The 22,128-nt window shown below is 44.9% G+C and overlaps 2 protein-coding genes across 4 annotated transcripts in view; both read left to right on the top strand.

Annotated features, from left to right (window-relative positions):
• LOC106609608 (exocyst complex component 4) overlaps window positions 1-13,560 on the top strand; it is a 284,451-nt gene extending 270,891 nt beyond the window's left edge. The window contains exons 18-19 of one of the 2 annotated variants that reach the window (XM_045722267.1): window positions 11,496-11,767; window positions 12,341-13,560. In XM_045722267.1, coding sequence (XP_045578223.1) covers window positions 11,496-11,733 — 238 coding nt within the window. In that variant the 3' untranslated portion in view covers window positions 11,734-11,767; window positions 12,341-13,560. Of the gene's footprint in view, window positions 1-11,495 lie in introns of both variants that reach the window. The other variant, XM_045722266.1, reaches the window with a different exon arrangement.
• Window positions 13,561-14,162: 602 nt separating this feature from the next.
• Window positions 14,163-22,128, top strand: part of LOC106594477 (leucine-rich repeat and guanylate kinase domain-containing protein) — a 64,574-nt gene continuing 56,608 nt past the window's right edge. The window contains exons 1-9 of one of the 2 annotated variants that reach the window (XM_045722268.1): window positions 14,163-14,497; window positions 14,755-14,859; window positions 15,071-15,152; window positions 15,366-15,466; window positions 15,799-15,880; window positions 15,978-16,102; window positions 17,557-17,700; window positions 18,172-18,252; window positions 18,389-18,475. In XM_045722268.1, coding sequence (XP_045578224.1) covers window positions 14,291-14,497; window positions 14,755-14,859; window positions 15,071-15,152; window positions 15,366-15,466; window positions 15,799-15,880; window positions 15,978-16,102; window positions 17,557-17,700; window positions 18,172-18,252; window positions 18,389-18,475 — 1,014 coding nt within the window. In that variant the 5' untranslated portion in view covers window positions 14,163-14,290. The remainder of the gene's footprint in view (window positions 14,498-14,754; window positions 14,860-15,070; window positions 15,153-15,365; window positions 15,467-15,798; window positions 15,881-15,977; window positions 16,103-17,556; window positions 17,701-18,171; window positions 18,253-18,388; window positions 18,476-22,128) is intronic. The other variant, XM_045722269.1, reaches the window with a different exon arrangement.

Here is a 22,128-nt window from a genome sequence, read left to right as displayed (position 1 = left end):
TGTGATGTGAGGCGTGTCTGTGTGTGTGTGTGTGATGTGAGGCGTGTCTGTGTGTGTGTGTGATGTGAGGCGTGTCGTGTGTGTGTGTGTGATGTGAGGCGTGTCGTGTGTGTGTGTGTGATGTGAGGCGTGTCTGTGTGTGTGTGTGATGTGAGGCGTGTCTGTGTGTGTGTGTGTGATGTGAGGCGTGTCTGTGTGTGTGTGTGATGTGAGGCGTGTCTGTGTGTGTGTGTGATGTGAGGCGTGTCTGTGTGTGTGTGTGATGTGAGGCGTGTCTGTGTGTGTGTGTGATGTGAGGCGTGTCTGTGTGTGTGTGTGATGTGAGGCGTGTCTGGTGTGTGTGTGTGTGATGTGAGGCGTGTCTGTGTGTGTGTGTGATGTGAGGCGTGTCTGTGTGTGTGTGTGATGTGAGGCGTGTCTGTGTGAGTGTGTGATGTGAGGCGTGTCTGTGTGTGTGTGTGTGTGATGTGAGGCGTGTCTGTGTGTGTGTGTGTGTGATGTGAGGCGTGTCTGTGTGTGTGTGTGATGTGAGGCGTGTCTGTGTGTGTGTGTGATGTGAGGCGTGTCTGTGTGAGTGACCTTGACCCAAGTGCTGGTCTGAAGCCAAAACTCCCTGAGAGGGATAGACCCCTAGTCAGGCCTAGTGGACCCTGTTACTTACACACACACAGAGAGAGTGGCAGACAGAGAGAGAGAGTGGCAGACACGCACACACACACCATCTGCTCAGAGACAGCTCTAGAGCCAGGTCCCATCCCATAGACCTGGACGTGTCACCGGAACCTCTGATAAACCTCACATTTGTGTATGTGTCTGTGTGTGGTTGTCTTTCTCTCTCCCCTCCATCTCTCTCTCTCTCTCTCTCTCTCTCTCTCTCTATTTCTCTCTCTCCCCTCCACCTCTCTCTTCCCCCATCACTCCTCTCTTTCTCTCTCCCTTCCTCCCTTCCTCTTTCTCACTCTGCTGCTTTGGTTCTCTGCCACTGCAGGAGAGCTAGATAGGGAGGGAGAGGGATGGATTGAGATAAAGAGAGAGAGGGATGGAGAGAGAGAGAGGATGGATCAAAGATGTGAAATAAATGGATGATGTGAACTTGGAGACCTCCTCTCCAGCTGTCTCCCAGATATACTGTCAGTCCACCAGACGCCCGCCGGGAATCTGCCCAACAACTGCACTCTAACATTGCCCTAACGTTGTAGAAGCGTTGTCACAATATTTTTTCCAGACATCTACCTAGATGCGCTAGCTAAATACATTATCACGATGAATAAAAACACTGACACAACATTATAGCAGCATTTTTTTAAGGTTACGTAGACGTTGTAGCCAGTTGTAGCATGTCTACTGTAGTGGATCAACTATCATTATCACAGAACATTGGAATGACTTTGACATAACGCTGACATAATGTTTCTGAAACGTTACATGGACATTCTAGCTGGATATTCTAGCCACCCAGGTGTTTGGTCCAGTCTAGTGGATCAATGAGCCTCAAACATCAACATCTCTGTCTGTCTGTCTGTCCGTCGGTTCGTTCGTTCTTTCGTTTAGCCATTCAGCACACACAGGTTGACTTGCAGGGAATTACCATTCTGTTGAAACAAGCACTTTTACGAGAGGGAGGGAGAGAGAGCATTACAGAAGGACAGGGTTGGTATGTTCATTGTCTTACCTTTAAGGGAGGGAGGGAGGGAGGGAGGGTGGGTGAGAGGGAGTGAGGGAGGGAAGGTGGGTGAGAGGGAGGGAGGGAGGGAGGGTGAGAGAGAGGGACAGGGTTGGTTAGTATATTGTCTTCTAGATGGACTACTGGGGAGGGGTGTGTATTGTGTGAAAAAAGTCTGTTTGTTTGGGGGGAGTTGTGTCTAGAAAACTCTGTGTGTGTAACATCCAATCATAAGAGTGACAGTTGGTCTACCCTCTCTCTGACATCCAATCACACCCCCAGTGAGATACCCTGTGACCCCTGTCTCTAGCCTGTCCTGTTATCCTCCTAGCATTACATGCTAACACAGCTTCCATGATAAGCAAGTGAATCATTAGCCTTCAGAGCTAGCCCGTTATTGTCTGACAGACATGGACGGTGCAGGTGTCACGGGGTTGAGTGGAAACGCGGAGGTGTCTGGTAAACAGCTCAGCAGAGGGAGCATGTGGTAAAAGTCAGTTTAACCGTGTTGTCAAGGTGACGGGGCTGGGGCAGAGTCCACTCACCCCAGCTTTAATAACTACTGCTGACGGCTATGATAAACTGGTTGTGTTTAGCGCTTGTATCTCAAACAGTCTTTCTCTCCTTCCTTACCTGTCTGTCAATAGCAGGGGCGAAGCGGTGTTCGTTCCGTCTGGTTCCTCTATTTGTAGAGTTGATGTTATTACTTATCTGTCCTTCGTTGCACTGCAGTAGCTGCTGTCTCTGGGCTAAGTTTAGAGTTAGTGACTTTCCCATCTTTACCTAATGTGGTGTTAACTTGCGCTACCTGTTTACAAAGTGGAAAATGACTTGTCGTCTTTGAGCTAACTATCCACTTTCTTTGAACATGAGTCTTTCTGTCTGTCTCTGTGTCTCTCTGTGTGTGTCTGTGTCTCTCTGTGTCTCTCTGTGTGTGTCTGTGTCTCTGTGTGTGTCTGTGTCTCTCTGTGTGTCTCTCTCTCATAATGACTACACTGGTTATTGCTGATGAAGCTGTAGTGTCTCTCTGTGTGTCTCTCTCTCTCATAATGACTACACTGGTTATTGCTGATGAAGCTGTAGTGTCTCTGTGTCTCTCTGTGTCTCTCTGTGTCTCTCTGTGTGTGTCTGTGTCTCTCTGTGTTTCTCTGTGTCTCTCTGTGTGTGTCTGTGTCTCTGTGTGTGTCTGTGTCTCTCTGTGTGTCTCTCTCTCTCATAATGACTACACTGGTTATTGCTGATGAAGCTGCAGTGTCTCTCTGTGTCTCTCTCTCTCATAATGACTACACTGGTTATTGCTGATGTAGTGTCTCTGTGTCTCTCTGTGTCTCTCTGTGTCTCTCTGTGTGTGTCTCTGTGTGTGTCTGTGTCTCTCTGTGTGTCTCTCTCTCTCATAATGACTACACTGGTTATTGCTGATGAAGCTGTAGTGTCTCTGCATAGAGCTTCTCTAGTCACAAGAGGAGAGAGGGAGCGAGAGGAGTGGGAAAACTTGATGGAGCTCTCATTTGCTTCAGGAGCCCTGGCATTCGTTACCGCGGCGACAAGCGTGCGGTCCGCTTGATGGAGAGAATCATCCTGAGCGAATCTCCTCCCTCCCTCCCTCCGTCCTGTCCTCCACCCTATCCCTCGCTAACTAATGTGTTGTTCTAAACACGCTGACAGAGGAAACCTTAAATGGCTTTAATATTGTACACGCTGGAAATGAGAGGAAATTAATTGTGCCGTTTTATTTTCTCTCCTCCCTCTCTCTCCCGCTTTCTCCCTTCTCTTTCTGTATCTTTCTCTCTCACCAGTGACATACGTAGATCTTGGCCCCGTCCTCTGCCACATGCACCATAAATTTGCTTAATACTCTTTGTATACGGGGGGCTGCGCACGAAGGAGATGTGGGCTAATTAAAATGTAATGGCACACACACAGAGTTAGCGAGTGAGTGAGCGCTCTTGCAGGTGGTGGGGTGGGAGGGAGGGAGGGAGGGTGGGTTGGGAGGGAGGGAGGGAGGGTGGGTGGGTGGGTGGCAAGTGGGGAAATGCGGGCGACAGTGACGGTGGGTTCTGGAGTGTGTTTGACTGAGTGAGTGAGTGAAATCCTTCATTATCTCCCCCTAATGGGTGAATAAAGCCTGGTGGGGGGCGAAGGTGTAAGAGCACAGAGAATTTCATCTGATTAACAGCCGCTGTTGGGCAAATGACTTTCCAAGCACCTGGGTAATGAAGTGGTTGGTTGGAGGAGTTTTTGGCATCTGGGGGGCGATGAGTTGTCACACACACACACACACACACACACACACCAACAAACAATCTCTCTCTCTCACACACACACCCCCCACCCAGCACTTCCAAATTTCCCCTGGTACAACAGCTGGACAGGGTCCAGATAGCCAGGTGTCCAGTCAACATGATGACAGAGGGACGATGGCCAGTAGAACAGGCCAAAGAGAGGACAGTATTGTGGGGCAACATGGAGATCCAGACATTCCAATCAGTTTGGAGATAGATGCCCTAAAATCCAAAATCTTGAAATGTAGTGCCAAGTGCCCGATAATAGACAGAAACACGGTATTCCTGAAACTGTGGTTATGTTCCAGATTGACTGCATTGCAGTCGGCAACTGCTGACTGACTGATCTACAAATCACCTTGCATGCTAAATAACTCCTCATTATCACTTGTAGATTAGTCAGTTTGCTCAGTCACACAGTATATTAGACTTTCATATTCAGTACACAGGGAGGCAACCAAAGATAGGGCCTTAGAGAACATTATACACTATAGCCTTATAAACTGGTTTACAAACAACCCAAACTGGAACGCCCAGATGTGAACACACAAATATACCAACATTTATACAAAGTAAAGTTGTCAATTATCACTCTTTTTCCCCACATCTGTTTTATTCATCCCCTGCTTTTCTACATCCCTTTGAGAACGGTGTGTGTGTGGGTTGTTAATTGTTCTCTTCAAAGCTTTCCCTTCTGAAAACAAACACTTTTCTTTTCCGTTCACATAACAATGTGGACTATGTCCTCCTGTGTGCAGCTAATCGCATGCAGTATCTGGGGAATGGAAGTGGTGTTTTGGATGTCAATAACACACACACACACACACACACACACACACACACAGAGTAGACACACACACACACAGAGTAGACACACACACACACAGTAGACACACACAGTGGACACACACACACACACACACAGTGGACACACACACACACACACACACACAGTGGACACACACACACACACACACACACAGTGGACACACACACACACAGTGGACACACACACACACAGTGGACACACACACACACACACAGTGGACACACACACACACACACAGTGGACACACACACACACACACACACAGTGGACACACACACAGTGGAACACACACACACACACACACACACACACACACACACACACACACACAGTGGACACACACACACACACACAGTGGACACACACACACACACACACACACACAGTGGACACACACACATACATTGGACACACACACATACAGTGGACACACACACACACAGTGGACACACACACACACAGTGGACACACACACACACAGTAGACACACACACACACAGTGGACACACACACACACAGTGGACACACACACACAGTGGACACACACAGATATACAGTAGAGACATGCAGTGCATATTTGAGAATGTGATAAGAACACTGCTGCCCATCAGGGGTTTCTCCGTGTCTCTGCCTGTGGCGAGCAAAGGAACCGGTATGACCCCTCATCAATATTGACGAGCTCATTGAGGGTGAGCATTGAAAAACTAACAGGGCCTTGGAGGGAGGGAGGGAGGGAGGGAGGGAGGGAGGGAGGGAGGGAGGGAGGGTAAGAGAGCGAGTATGCCAGTAGTTCACAAACCAAGGGCATTACTTGTTAGAGAAAGAGAAATATTAAATAAATGAATCCCCACACACAGCTGTGAAAGTCTGTTCTTACTGGGCCTAACCTCTCTCTCCATATTTGTTATCTTTCTCTCTCTCTCTCTCTCTCTCTCTCTCTCTTTCTTCTACTTGCAATATTACAACAGCAGAAATAGCTTGACACAAAAGGCTGCAGAATTGTTCAGTAATTCCTACATAGGAAAATAACCATTAGGTTTAGTAATGGGAGAGGCTTAGAAATAATACAGCAAGATAATAGCTATTCCTATTCTGGTACACACACACACACACACACACACACACACACGAGATTTGTGCTTGTGACTTCCTTGGGATTTCTTCTCCTGGACACAATGGAAGACTTTCCCTCAGCTTAGCCTTCCTCTCCCTGCTGCTTTGATGGACACCACTTTAAATCACTCTCTTTCTCTGGGCACAAAGAGCTGAGTTAAAGGAGGAGATGGGTGAAGAGATTGAGCTTCCCGATGCCCCCAGGTTGGTTGTGTGTGTGTGTGTGTGTGTGTGTGTGTGTGTGTGTGTGTGTGTGTGTGTGTGTGTGTGTGTGTGTGTGTGTGTGTGTGTGTGTGTGTCCTTTTGTGGGCACCTCTCATACCCATCCATAACACCATTGTGGGAGTGTAATCTAAGTGAATGGGATTTCTCTACTAGCCAGTGGCGTATAGCGATGCTATCTGTCTGTCTGTCTTTGTGTCTGTGCTGCTGCTGCCCACACCGTCTCTGAGGTATTGGCCTGTTTAGCCCCAGAGCAGAGACATAGTCAGCCCTGCTCTATGGTACTCCCTAATGCGTTCATATATCTTCCATAGCTGTGTGTGTGCATTCGTATTTACATATATGTTTAATCTGTCTGCTTTGTAGGACAGGCTACCGATGCTACTGTAAACTCTGTGTTTTCCCTATCATTATGGATTAAACCACCATCAATATACATATGGATTAAACCACCATCAATATACATATGGATTAAACCACCATCAATATACATATGGATTAAACCACCATCAATATACAGTTGAAGTCAGAAGTTTACATACACCTTAGCCAAATACATTTAAACTCAGTTTTTCACAATTCCTGACATTTAATCCTAGTGAAAATTCCCTGTCTTAGTCCAGTTAGGATCACCACTTTATTTTAAGAATGTGAAATGTCAGAATAATAGTAGAGATAATTATTTATTTCCGCTTTTATTTCTTTCATCACATTCCCAGTGGGCCAGAAGTTTACATACACTCAATTAGTATTTGGTCGCATTGCCTTTAAATTGTATAACTTGGGTCAAACATTTCGGGTAGCCTTCCACAAGCTTCCCACAATAAATTGGGTGAATTTTGGCCCATTCCTCCTGACAGAGCTGCTGTAACTAAGTCAGGTTTGTAGGCCTCCTTGCTCGTACACGCTTTTTCAGTTCTGCCCACATATTTTCTATGAGATTGAGGTCAGGGCTTTGTGATGGCCACTCCAATACCTTGACTTTGTTGTCCTTAAGCCATTTTTCCACAACTTTGGAAGTATGCTTTGCTGTTGTGCATTTGGAAGACCCATTCGCCACCAAGCTTTAACTTCCTGACTGATGTCTTGAAATGTTGCTTCAATATATCTCCATAGTTTTCCTCCCTCATGATGCCATCTATTTTGTGAATTGCACCAGTCCCTCCTGCAGCAAAGCACCCCCACATGATGCTGCCACCCCTGTGCTTCACGGTTGGGATGGTGTTCTTCGGCTTGCAAGCCTCCCCCTTTTTCCTCCAAACATAATGATGGTCATTATGGCCAAACAGTTCTATTTTTGTTTCATCAGGCCAGAGGACATTTCTCCAAAAAGTATGATCTTTGTCATTTTACATTTATATTTTAGTCATTTAGCAGACGCTCTTATCCAGAGCGACTTACAGTAGTGATTGCATACATTTCATACTTTTTTTTTTGTACAGGCCCCCCGTGGGAATCGAACCCACAACCCTGGCGTTGCACACACCATGCTGGCGTTGCAAACACCATGCTCTACCAACTGAGCCCATGTGCAGTTGCAAACCGTAATCTGGCTTTTTTATGGCGGTTTTGGAGCAGTGGCTTCTTCCTTGCTGAGTGGCCTTTCAGGTTATGTCGATATAGGACTCGTTTTACTGTGGATATAGATACTTTTGTACCTGTTTCCTCAAGCATCTTCACAAGGTCCTTTGCTGTTGTTCTGGGATTGATTTGTACTTTTCGCACCAAAGTACGTTCATCTCTAGGAGACAGAACATGTGTCTCCTTCCTGAGCGGTATGACGGCTGCATGGTCCCATGGTGTTTATACTTGCGTACTATTGTTTGTACAGATGAACGTGGTATCTTCAGGTGTTTGGAAATTGCTCCCAAGGATGAACCAGACTAGTGAAGGTCTACAATTTTTTTTCTGAGGTCTTGGCTGATTCTTTTTGATTTTCCCATCATGTCAAGCAAAGAGGCACTGAGTTTGAAGGTAGGCCTTGTACCAGATCAACAACAACTGTTATGTGGGGCAGTATGGTACAGTAGTACTAGATAAATAACATCATAGGGTTATGTTGTGCAGTATGGTACAGTAGTACTAGATAAATAACATCATAGGGTTATGTTGGGAATTATGGTACAGTAGTACTAGATAAATAACATCATAGGGTTATGTTGGGCAGTATGGTACAGTAGTACTAGATAAATAACATCATAGGGTTATGTGGGGCAGTATGGTACAGTAGTACTAGATAAATAACATCATAGGGTTATGTTGGGCAGTATGGTACAGTAGTACTAGATAAATAACATCATAGGGTTATGTTGGGCAGTATGGTACAGTAGTACTAGATAAATAACATCATAGGGTTATGTTGGGCAGTATGGTACAGTAGTACTAGATAAATAACATCATAGGGTTATGTGGGGCAGTATGGTACAGTAGTACTAGATAAATAACATCATAGGGTTATGTTGGGCAGTATGGTACACTAGTACTAGATAAATAACATCATAGGGTTATGTTGGGCAGTATGGTACAGTAGTACTAGATAAATAACATCATAGGGTTATGTTGGGCAGTATGGTACAGTAGTACTAGATAAATAACATCATAGGGTTATGTTGGGCAGTATGGTACAGTAGTACTAGATAAATAACATCATAGGGTTATGTTGGGAATTATGGTACAGTAGTACTAGATAAATAACATCATAGGGTTATGTTGGGCAGTATGGTACAGTAGTACTAGATAAATAACATCATAGGGTTATGTTGGGCAGTATGGTACAGTAGTACTAGATAAATAACATCATAGGGTTATGTTGGGCAGTATGGTACAGTAGTACTAGATAAATAACATCATAGGGTTATGTTGGGCAGTATGGTACAGTAGTACTAGATAAATAACATCATAGGGTTATGTTGGGCAGTATGGTACAGTAGTACTAGATAAATAACATCATAGGGTTATGTTGGGCAGTATGGTACAGTAGTACTAGATAAATAACATCATAGGGTTATGTTGGGCAGTATGGTACAGTAGTACTAGATAAATAACATCATAGGGTTATGTTGGGCAGTATGGTACAGTAGTACTAGATAAATAACATCATAGGGTTATGTTGGGCAGTATGGTACAGTAGTACTAGATAAATAACATCATAGGGTTATGTTGGGAAGTATGGTACAGTAGTACTAGATAAATAACATCATAGGGTTATGTTGGGCAGTATGGTACAGTAGTACTAGATAAATAACATCATAGGGTTATGTTGGGCAGTATGGTACAGTAGTACTAGATAAATAACATCATAGGGTTATGTTGGGCAGTATGGTACAGTAGTACTAGATAAATAACATCATAGGGTTATGTTGGGCAGTATGGTACAGTAGTACTAGATAAATAACATCATAGGGTTATGTTGGGCAGTATGGTACAGTAGTACTAGATAAATAACATCATAGGGTTATGTGGGGCAGTATGGTACAGTAGTACTAGATAAATAACATCATAGGGTTATGTGGGGCAGTATGGTACAGTAGTACTAGATAAATAACATCATAGGGTTATGTGGGGCAGTATGGTACAGTAGTACTAGATAAATAACATCATAGGGTTATGTGGGGCAGTATGGTACAGTAGTACTAGATAAATAACATCATAGGGTTATGTGGGGCAGTATGGTACAGTAGTACTAGATAAATAACATCATAGGGTTATGTGGGGCAGTATGGTACAGTAGTACTAGATAAATAACATCATAGGGTTATGTTGGGCAGTATGGTACAGTAGTACTAGATAAATAACATCATAGGGTTATGTTGGGCAGTATGGTACAGTAGTACTAGATAAATAACATCATAGGGTTATGTTGTGCAGTATGGTACAGTAGTACTAGATAAATAACATCATAGGGTTATGTTGGGCAGTATGGTACAGTAGTACTAGATAAATAACATCATAGGGTTATGTTGGGCAGTATGGTACAGTAGTACTAGATAAATAACATCATAGGGTTATGTTGGGCAGTATGGTACAGTAGTACTAGATAAATAACATCATAGGGTTATGTTGGGCAGTATGGTACAGTAGTACTAGATAAATAACATCATAGGGTTATGTTGGGAATTATGGTACAGTAGTACTAGATAAATAACATCATAGGGTTATGTTGGGCAGTATGGTACAGTAGTACTAGATAAATAACATCATAGGGTTATGTTGGGCAGTATGGTACAGTAGTACTAGATAAATAACATCATAGGGTTATGTGGGGCAGTATGGTACAGTAGTACTAGATAAATAACATCATAGGGTTATGTTGGGCAGTATGGTACAGTAGTACTAGATAAATAACATCATAGGGTTATGTTGGGCAGTATGGTACAGTAGTACTAGATAAATAACATCATAGGGTTATGTTGGGCAGTATGGTACAGTAGTACTAGATAAATAACATCATAGGGTTATGTTGGGCAGTATGGTACAGTAGTACTAGATAAATAACATCATAGGGTTATGTTGGGCAGTATGGTACAGTAGTACTAGATAAATAACATCATAGGGTTATGTTGGGCAGTATGGTACAGTAGTACTAGATAAATAACATCATAGGGTTATGTTGGGCAGTATGGTACAGTAGTACTAGATAAATAACATCATAGGGTTATGTTGGGCAGTATGGTACAGTAGTACTAGATAAATAACATCATAGGGTTATGTGGGGCAGTATGGTACAGTAGTACTAGATAAATAACATCATAGGGTTATGTTGGGCAGTATGGTACAGTAGTACTAGATAAATAACATCATAGGGTTATGTTGGGCAGTATGGTACAGTAGTACTAGATAAATAACATCATAGGGTTATGTGGGGCAGTATGGTACAGTAGTACTAGATAAATAACATCATAGGGTTATGTGGGGCAGTATGGTACAGTAGTACTAGATAAATAACATCATAGGGTTATGTGGGGCAGTATGGTACAGTAGTACTAGATAAATAACATCATAGGGTTATGTGGGGCAGTATGGTACAGTAGTACTAGATAAATAACATCATAGGGTTATGTTGGGCAGTATGGTACAGTAGTACTAGATAAATAACATCATAGGGTTATGTTGGGCAGTATGGTACAGTAGTACTAGATAAATAACATCATAGTGTTGATTCCTTCCTTTTTCTCTACTCATCTGTACTACTGGTTACTGACCTCTGACCTCTCCTGTCCCCTATCTCCTTCCTCCCTCTAACCCCCTAACCACCATCTCCTCTCCCCTTCCCCCTCCACCTCCCCTGTGGTCTGACCTCTCTGACCTCTGTTTTTCAGAGGGATTGGGATAACAGAGAACATTCTCATGGGCATTGAACAATGAAGTCATCTCCTCCCCTGTTTAGGCAGTACTATGAGATGCTGTACAACGCTGCAGATGAGCTGCTCAACCTGGTGGTGGACCAGGGCGTTCGCTACACAGAGCTGGAGTACATCCACGCCCTCAGCCTGCTGCAGAGGAGCCAGACGGGCGTGGGAGACCTGAGCACGCAGAACGTCCGGCTGCAGCGCCTCAAGGAGATCATCTGCGAGCAGGCAGCCTTCAAGCAGGCCACCAAGGACAAGAAGATCACTACTGTTTGAGAGGGGGGACATTGGGAGGCTGTTGTTGGCAATGGTCTGTTTGCATTAGTGTCCAGTGTTTCTTAACCTCCTGTCTGGAAAAAGGGTTTAGATTAAAGCTAGTATTTTAGAGCTGACCTAGCAGTGTCAGCTAACCATCTGAGGGACTGGTCAGCACCTCCACAGGGACTGGTGATACACTGGGTTTGTTAAAGTCCTGAGTCTTCATTAGATCCTATGGCAGACCGTAATAACCATGTAATATGTTTTGGGGGTTGAGATAATGCTGGTAGGCTGTACATTGAGTAGTTACTGATTTTAGGTTTGAACTTAGTTACCAATATGCATCTGTTGTTGTAACTCATCTGCTTATTCACTGGCAAGAATGCAGCCAGTTCCTCAAGAAATCACACACACACACACACACACACACACACACACACACACACACACACACACACACACACACACACACACACTCCAACTTAAAAAATGACTCCCTTCAATCATCCCATATGTGGTCAGCCCTAGTCTCACCTGTGGAGAATGGGGGAATTTTATGAGTCTGGCTTTGGGGCCTTTCTCATCTCATTGTCTTATTACATCTAACTGCTGCTCTCAATTACAGCACTACCTCCAGCTCTCCCTCGTGGGCCCGCTGACTGTCTGCAATACCAGATGCCAGATTAGACTGTCTAGATTATCACTTCTCTCCTCCTGCTTGTGGCCATTCTTCTTCCCCAAGGACAAAGAAAGGAATTGGTTCCTCAGCTGTTGTTCACTCTATTTTTCTCTCACTTTTAGAATAATGTAGATTGGATATAATGTAACTATAGCCGATTCTGATTATAGTATTTGCCACTGTCCTGAAAAAATGCATTAACTGTGCTGCAGCGTTGAGGTGTGCATGTGTGCTAGGGGATGGGGGGGGCAATGTATCCAGTACAATTGGAGTGTGTATATAGTCCAACACTCAAGGTCTTGAACTTAATAGAGATGTAATTGCAAATCACTACTCCCCTTCCTACCACTAGAACTGCTAAAACTTCTGCTAAAACTATTCTAAAGTGAATACACTTGCAATGAGTCACAAATCATTCCTTCCCCTGCATCCCCTCAGTATATTTAGTTAATTAACTCAGAGGAAAAGTACTTAACAAGAGCAGGGGAAGGAGGAAAGAGAACAGGGGAGAGTTGTGGCAGTGCTGCTCACCAGAACCCAGCGGAACCATCCATCATAATGACATGTAGGCTGGGATCAATATGAGCCTTGTGGTTGCCGGAGGGATTGCCTAGTGCCATAGGAACAGTTTTACTCAGCACACTCAAGACACACACACACAATAAACACGTACTATATTACACACACACTATGGAGGTCTCTATGGCTTGCAGTACTCTGCGCAAGTGAGGAGGTTGTTTCTGCTGATTCTGTGAACAAGGGAACACTCCATCTGGATTTAAATGACCTGGTATATCTGACCCCTATACACACATTTTAAGTAATGGGGCCAACTCATTGTAAAGATCTACAAATATATTTCACTTCTTTTTTTTTTATGCTTTGCTTTATTTGTTTGTTTACTAAGACATGTCGTTTTGCACATCTACAGTGTGTAATATGAGAGTGGTTTCATGTCTGATTAGTTTTTTCACCTACATCTGATGATAATGTAGGCTAATGAGTGTGTGTGATTTAAGGATTTATTTGATCCTTTCTCCATTGTCTGTTAAAAGTCCCTTTCAGACCAAGGCCTTGAATATCAATCCTTCTACACTGAATTAAAGGTGATTTGCCAATGTGTACACGGATCTTGCTGAAATAAAACATCAAAATTCCCCTGTGTATATGAGCAGTTTGTGTGTTTTTGTACAATGAAAAGTGCCAGTTTCCTACCTCATGTAGTCAAGGGACTAGTTTCTTCCATTGACGAAGAGGAATTGATGAATGCCATACAGAAGGAAACACTACCCAAACAACATGGTCTGTCTATGCGCTGTTGCACCGTATAATTCAACATCTTTTCACATTGACACAAATTGACTTTGTCCGATGTCATTTTAGATGGACGGATCTAAAATATACACTGTCAGGAATTGAGCTCAGCTGCCAGATCTGATGGGACGTCAGAAGAAGGCTTTTTTATAGAATGATCAAGACCTGTTGAAAGATGTCTGATGCACAAAGCACACTACTTGAACTCTAGTATGTCAAGCTTTTTTCTGCATTTTGGTGAGCATGATTGAGGTTTCAACATGGTGATTAGTGTAAAGTTGTTAGATGATGGAATGGATAATATTTGTCTCAGCACACTAAAATAAAAATGCATCAATATATTACTTTTTCCAGACGGTGGAACCTGGGAACCATGGTTTGAAAGCTTTTATGAACTGTTGGGAAGTAAATGAATCAAAAACGACATATCCCACAGTTCAATTCACCTACTGACACTTCGTCATCGTTACTAAGCAACAGAAAGAACGCTATCCGCTCCAGCTGAGCCAACTTTCAAAATAGCCACCTACCTAGGCTAATTAGTAAGTAAAAATATTCTCATGCAAAACAATTTAATCCAAAATGTCTTCTACTTCAACATTTTCCACTTTCCAAGATATCGGGAAGCAAACGACGCCCCAGTGTTCCTCTGGGTCACCCTCTTGCTATCCTCATGAGTCCGTGACACAGGAGACCACTGATGCGCAACCATTTCCTGCTGCGGTTCATCAGCCGTGTGCAGACACGTTTTCAACCTGCGAGGAAGAGAAGGAGGAGAAGACAATGGAGGTAAGGGAGGAAGCTAGGGATAACAGCTAAATTAATAAAGATGCTAGCTGCTTTAGTAAGATGGGCCATGAGGCTTGGAGAATAACAAACGCTCTTTCTGTTAATTACTTTGAGGATGCAAGCAACTTCTCTCTTTCTCTTGCTACTCGGAGTTTCATAATAACAGAAGTTTGGTGCATAAAAACAATGCATTGACAATGCATGACTTGTTCTATTGTGTACCGCAAAAAAACGTGATGTAGCTATGTCTCATACAGAAAAACGATGGTGTGTTGACTGAAGAGGAAGTATCCAGCTGTTTATCCAACCTGGGACACTCTGCCACTGGACTAGAGCATGTCTACCAGTTCCTCTCTGCGCCTGTAAGAACACACACAACACACACACTTCAGGTTGATAGTGTAACCCCATCAATCGCTGATAATATGCTTTACAGGAGTAACTGTTTACCATCAGGCTATACGCAGAAGAGTATCTAACAAATCTGTTAACTTTCCATTTGTGTTGTATTTCTTTCCTTGTTTTGTTGTCTATGTCATGTGGAATTCAATTTCGGAATATGTCTCCATCCAGGGTCGAAATCTGAATAATGTTTCCATCCTATGCAATTACGTCCACCTTCAAAAGCTAGAACTTCCTTACAACAAAATAAAAGGTGTGTGTGTCTCATATTAACAAATGCACTGTTATGATTCTAATTAGTGATGTAGAAAATGTAGCTTGGTTAGCCTAATTAATTAAGCAATGGTTCATTTCTCATCGGTGCCCTTGTAACTTCTTCTGGTCTGTATAATAACAGTTGTGTGTCAGGTGTTGCCATCTCTCCCACTCTGCTCACCCGTCTCTCCTAATGTTTGTTGACTGGTAGATTTATCCTGTGTAAGCCACATGCCGTATCTCATCATCCTGGATGCCTCCCACAACCAACTCACCGACTTCTTTGGATTCCAGCCGCCCAAGAACCTCAAGGTGGGACCTTCAGCAGACAGGATAAGACAACGGTTGATTTGTGGCTTGGGGTTTCTTGAAGCCTATAGTCCCAGAAGATGGGTTCCAATCATCATAGACCATTTATACTGTAGTGTCATTCCATATGCTTACTAAGTATTACCTACCCTGGAATGACAAGGAACTTACCAGGGTTGACTTCTTCTTATTGTTTATCAGTGAGTTATACAGTACTAGTAGAATTGATCATACTATACATGCATTTGGTTGTTTATTTTCATATTTCTTCATTGCAAAAAGCATTTAAAGATTGGTCCACTTGATTCATTATTCATGTTTGTTGTATTCCGCAGGAGGTTAACTTTTCCCATAACCAGATGTCAGTGATGACACATTTGTCAGCCTATTCGTCTTTGAGTAAACTGAATCTGGACTGTATCCTTTAAAAAGTATTTACACACACACATACATGTCAAGTTCTTATCTAGACCACTTCCTCATTGTATACCATTCTTAACGTGTGCCCGGACAGACAACTGTTTCAGTGAGATCGGTGGTCTGCTGCATTGTGCCAGCCTCACACACCTCAGCCTGGCACACAACAAGATCTCCTGTATCAGTGGCCTGGACAAGCTGCCAATCAAAGACCTCTGTCTGGTAGGTCCTAACTCCTCCTCCTGCCTCTTGAATTATTCCATTTCTAACACTTTTCATGTGTGTTGTATATGGAGATGTTACTTTACATGAATAATTACATTGCGTGTGTGTTTGTTGAATCATTTGATTCTTAGAGATAATATTTTACCATGCGTTATGCTCATTAATGAATATGCCCATCCGGTTGTATAGACGCAGCTCTCCAAGCACATCAGTACTGTGGTTAGTGGTTGGTCTTGTGCTTGATTGAATATGTCCTACAGGACACAACTGTTTTCCTGTGAATCAGTTGTTTTCTGTTTTCACCTTGATGTCCCGACCTGGTGTCTACATTCTTCCATTATGTCATGGCTTTTCTAAAAGGTTATCCCCCCAGTATGGTGCCAGTTATGCTACACACAATATTTGAGCACTTGTTTCTCTTCAAACATGATGACAGCAGGTGGTGTATTTTTAACTCTCCCCCCGTCTCATATTTAAACCACAGACATAATTGAGCTTCAGCTTTTCAAAGACACACAGACATGGGCTCCAGTGTGAGAGCCGCCATATGGCTGTGCCAGCGGGCCTCCAGACCCTTCCCTCTCCCTCTCTGACGGATGCTGGTGTCCTTTATCAAAGTGATTCCTCATCGTCAGCAAGATGCAGCCGTGTCCCCTGTCCGCTTCCACCCTCCCCTCTGGGACCAGCTGCCGGCGGTGTGAGCAGGCCTGGACCCTGTTCAACCCCCCCCCCTCTCCTCTCTTCTCTTATTCCCTCACCCCTCCATAGCATCCCATGGCAACCAGCCGCTGTCTCCATCTTCCCTCCCCCGGCCCTCTCCTGCCCAGCCCCGCTCCCTAACAGCGTGGTACCTGTCAGCCAGCCTCCTCTCTCAGCCCATCACACCCTGGCCTCGGGAGCTTCCAGGGCTCCGTGCGGTCACCGTCCCCCACTGTCGGCAGCCCTCTGCCAGGCAGGCTACCGGAGGAGGGCAGGCATGGGGGCCGCGGGGGCTGGATCCTGAATGACAGCCCACGCAGGGGGAGGGTGGGGGTGGGTAGTTACAGAGCAGGAGGGATGGTGGGTTCTAGAGGAGAGGAGGGATGGTCTGTAGTGCTTTTGGCATGCCCACACCAGTGTCTGGCCAGCTGTTCACCTGTCACTCCTCCCCTGTCAGCCCAGACCATTGGAGCTGGCCTGTCAATCATACACACGTCTCAGGGAGAAGTTTTATACTCCTTACAGATGGGGAAGGGAACACTCAATGTTAACTTTGATAGTGAGGGTGGGGTGTGTGTGTGTCTGTGTGTGTGCGTGTGACGTGGGCATGTGTATGTGTGTGTGTAGGAGGAGGGGGAGTTGTGTGTGCGTGCGTGTGAGATTGTATGAGTTAATTAATATGTGTGTGTGTATTTGTCCACACAGTATTCATATTCCCAGTGTTTGTCATGTATCATGTCCTCTCTATCCAGAGGGGGAATCAGATTGAGAAGATAGAGAATGTGGAGACTCTGAGAACCCTGCAGGTCCTGGATCTGTCTCTGAACCGGATCACCAGTCTGTCAGGCCTGCAGAATCTCCATCTGCTGGGCTCCATCAACCTGGAGAGTAACCTGGTGAGACACAGTCCATTCCTTAATGTCCTGCTCTCTTGTCAACCTGGAGAGTAACCTGGTGAGACACAGTCCATTCCTTAATGTCCTGCTCTCTTGTCAACCTGGAGAGTAACCTGGTGAGACACAGTCCATTCCTTAATGTCCTGCTCTCTTGTCAACCTGGAGAGTAACCTGGTGAGACACAGTCCATTCCTTAATGTCCTGCTCTCTTGTCAACCTGGAGAGTAACCTGGTGAGACACAGTCCATTCCTTAATGTCCTGCTCTTGTCTCTGCCACGGTCTGCATGGTACCAATGACCAGTATCACTAAACCACCTAGTGACTGTATACCAGGAGCTGAGTGATAAAGCTATTCCACTGCATCAACTGATAGATTGGCTGTGGTATTAAATGTAGTTTTAATCGTTTTTAAAGGATTTAATCTTAATCCAAGTATCTGATCGTTTTTGTGTATGATATACTGTTCTCAGATCAGTGAAATCAAGGAGGCCACACACATCCATGACCTGTGCCTGCTCCGGGAGCTGAATCTGCAGAGAAACCCAGTCCAGGTAGCTGCACTGCACCTACACCCACAACACATCACTAGACTAACAAGTTAGCTCCCTAATGCTGTCTGCTTCCTCTGTACTGACAATAGACATGTCCATGAAAATGCTGCTTCTTTCACTGTCTTTTCAACCCCAGGAGCAACTGGACTATAGACTTGCAGTGATCTTCCTCCTTCAACACCTGACTGGCCTGGACCAGGAGAAAGTGACAGTAGAGGAGAAGGCAGGTTGGATGTATGAGATGGTGATCAGTGATGGAACTTAAGGATTTTGGGCACTGGCCAGCCAGGCTAGTAGACTGGCACTGGCCAGCCAGGCTAGTAGACTGGCACTGGCCAGCCGGGCTAGTAGACTGGCGCTGGCCAGCCAGGCTAGTAGACTGGCGCTGGCCAGCCGGGCTAGTAGACTGGCGCTGGCCAGCCGGGCTAGTGGACTGGCTCTGGCCAGCCGGGCTAGTGGACTGGCGCTGGCCAGCCGGGCTAGTAGACTGGCGCTGGCCAGCCGGGCTAGTAGACTGGGCGCTGGCCAGCCGGGCTAGTGGACTGGCTCTGGCCAGCCGGGCTAGTAGACGGGCGCTGGCCAGCCGGGCTAGTGGACTGGCTCTGGCCAGCCGGGCTAGTAGACTGGCTCTGGCCAGCCGGGCTAGTAGACGGGCGCTGGCCAGCCGGGCTAGTGGACTGGCTCTGGCCAGCCGGGCTAGTGGACGGGCGCTGGCCAGCCGGGCTAGTAGACTGGCACTGGCCAGCCGGGCTAGTGGACTGGCTCTGGCCAGCCGGGCTAGTAGACGGGCGCTGGCCAGCCGGGCTAGTGGACTGGCTCTGGCCAGCCGGGCTAGTAGACGGTCACTGGCCAGCCGGGCTAGTAGACTGGCACTGGCCAGCCGGGCTAGTAGACTGGCACTGGCCAGCCGGGCTAGTAGACTGGCACTGGCCAGCCGGGCTAGTAGACTGGCTCTGGCCAGCCAGGCTAGTTGACTGGCGCTGGCCAGCCGGGCTAGTGGACTGGCACTGACAGCCGGGCTTGTAGACTGGCGCTGGCCAGCCGCACTAGTAGACTGGCACTGGCCAGCCGGGCTAGTAGACCACAATCGATACTAGCCTATAGTAGGTCCAAAATCTGCTAGGGGAAGATGGAAAAGACAACATTTCTCCTGCATCTTGGGCTAGCTTGGTAATGTTCTTCTAGATGTCCATCCTGTGTGTAATACTGTGCCTATAGCAAGTGGAGGAGGGGTATCAATAACTGAGTGGCATGTTTTGCTAATTGGGACAGTGAATGCTAACCTAGTATGTTGTTTATTTAAAACAGTGGGCATCTGTCAGGATCTGTAGAGGTTTAATAATATAGGTCAATGATACATTTGAAGTCGGAAGTTTACATACACTTAGGTTGGAATCATTAAAACTCGTTTTTCAACCACTCCACAAATTTCTCGTTAACAAACTATAGTTTTGGCAAGTTGGTTTGGACATCTACTTTGTGCATGACACAAGTCATTTTTCCAACAATTGTTTACAGACAGATTATTTCACTTATAATTCACTGTATCTAAATTCCAGTGGGTCAGATATTTGTATACAATAAGTTGACTGTACCTTTAAACAGCTTGGAAAATTCCAGAAAATGATGTCATGGCTTTAGAAGCTTCTGATAGGCTAATTGACATCATTTGAGTCAATTGGAGGTGTACCTGTGGATGTATTTCAAGGCCTACCTTCAAACTCAAAGTGCCTCTTTGCTTGATATCATGGGAAAATCTAAAGAAATCAGCCAAGACCTCAGAAAAAAAATTGTAGACCTCCACAAGTCTGGTTCATTCTTGGGAGCAATTTCCAAACGCATGAAGGTACCACATTCATCTGTACAAACAATAGTACGCTGGTATAAACACCATGGGACCATGCAGCCGTCATACCGCTCAGGAAGGAGACACGTTCTGTCTCCTAGAGATGAACGAACTTTGGTGCGAAAAGTGCAAATCAATCCCAGAACAACAGAAAAGGACCTTGTGAAGATGCTGGAGGAAACAGATACAAAAGTATCTATATCCACAGTAAAACGAGTCCTATATCGACATAACCTGAAAGGCCGCTCAGCAAGGAAGAAGCCACTGCTCCAAGACCGCCATGAAGAAAAAGCCAGACTACGGGTTGGAACTGCACATGGGGACAAAAATCTTACTTTTTGTAGAAATGTCCTCTAGAACTGTTTGACCATAATGACCATTGTTATGTTTGGAGGAAAAAGGGGGAGGCTTGCAAGCTGAAGAACACCATCCCAACCGTGAAGCACGGTGGTAGCAGCATCATGTTGTGTTCATGCTTTGCTGCAGGAAGGACTGGTGCACTTCACAAAATAGATGGCATCATGAGGATGGAAAAGTATGTGGATATATTGAAGCAACATCTCAAGACATCAGTCAGGAAGTTAAAGCTTGGTCGCAAAAGGTTCTTCCAAATGGACAATGACCCCGAGCATACTTCCAAAGTTGTGGCAAATGGCTTAAGGACAACAAAGTAAAGGTATTGGAGTGGCCATCACAAAGCCCTGACCTCAATCCTATAGAAAATATGTGGGCAGAACTGAAAAAGCGTGTACGAGCAAGGAGGCCTACAAACCTGACTCAGTTACACCAGCTCTGTCTGGAGGAATGGACCAAAATTCACCCAACTTATTGTGGGAAGCTTATGGAAGGCTACCCGAAAAGTTTGACCCAAGTTAAACAATTTAAAGGCAATGCTACCAAATACTAATTGAGTGTATGTAAACTTCTGACCCACTGGGAATGTGATGAAAGAAATAAAAGCGGAAAGAAATAATTCTCTATACAATTATTCTGACATTTCAAATTCTTAAAATAAAGTGGTGATCCTAACTGACCTAAGACAGGGAATTTTTACTAGGATTAAATGTCAGGAATTGAGTTTAAATGTATTTGGCTAAGGTGTATGTAAACTTCTGACTTCAACTGTACATACATTACTTCTAGATAGGACTGACATGAAATAAGATATTTATCGGCAATGTGACATATGAACGTCTCCTCTGTGTTGCCCAGGTGTCTGCTGTGAACATTGTTACATATGAACGTCTCCTCTGTGTTCCCCAGGTGTCTGCTGTGAACATTGTTGCATATGAACATCTCCTCTGTGTTCCCCAGGTGTCTGCTGTGAACATTGTTACATATGAACGTCTCCCTCTGTGTTCCCCAGGTGTCTGCTGTGAACATTGTTACATATGAACGTCTCCCCTGTGTTCCCCAGGTGTCTGCTGTGAACATTGTTACATATGAACGTCTCCTCTGTGTTCCCCAGGTGTCTGCTGTGAACATTGTGACATATGAACGTCTCCTCTGTGTTCCCCAGGTGTCTGCTGTGAACATTGTTACATATGAACGTCTCCTCTGTGTTCCCCAGGTGTCTGCTGTGAACATTGTTACATATGAACGTCTCCTCTGTGTTCCCCAGGTGTCTGCTGTGAACATTGTTACACATGAACATCTCCTCTGTGTTCCCCAGGTGTCTGCTGTGAACATTGTTACATATGAACATCTCCTCTGTGTTCCCCAGGTGTCTGCTGTGAACATTGTTACATATGAACGTCTCCTCTGTGTTCCCCAGGTGTCTGCTGTGAACATTGTTACATATCAACGTCTCCCCCTGTGTTCTCCAGGTGTCTGCTGTGAACATTGTTACATATGAACGTCTCCCCCTGTGTTCTCCAGGTGTCTGCTGTGAACATTGTTACATATGAACATCTCCTCTGTGTTCCCCAGGTGTCTGCTGTGAACATTGTTACATATCAACGTCTCCCCCTGTGTTCTCCAGGTGTCTGCTGTGAACATTGTTACATATGAACGTCTCCCCCTGTGTTCTC

Source organism: Salmo salar, chromosome ssa07 (genome assembly GCF_905237065.1).
Source record: "Salmo salar chromosome ssa07, Ssal_v3.1, whole genome shotgun sequence".
Classification (NCBI taxonomy): Eukaryota; Metazoa; Chordata; class Actinopteri; order Salmoniformes; family Salmonidae; genus Salmo; species Salmo salar.
The sequence above is the reverse complement of the archived record's forward strand: the minus strand, read 5'-3'. Positions and strand labels throughout refer to the sequence as shown.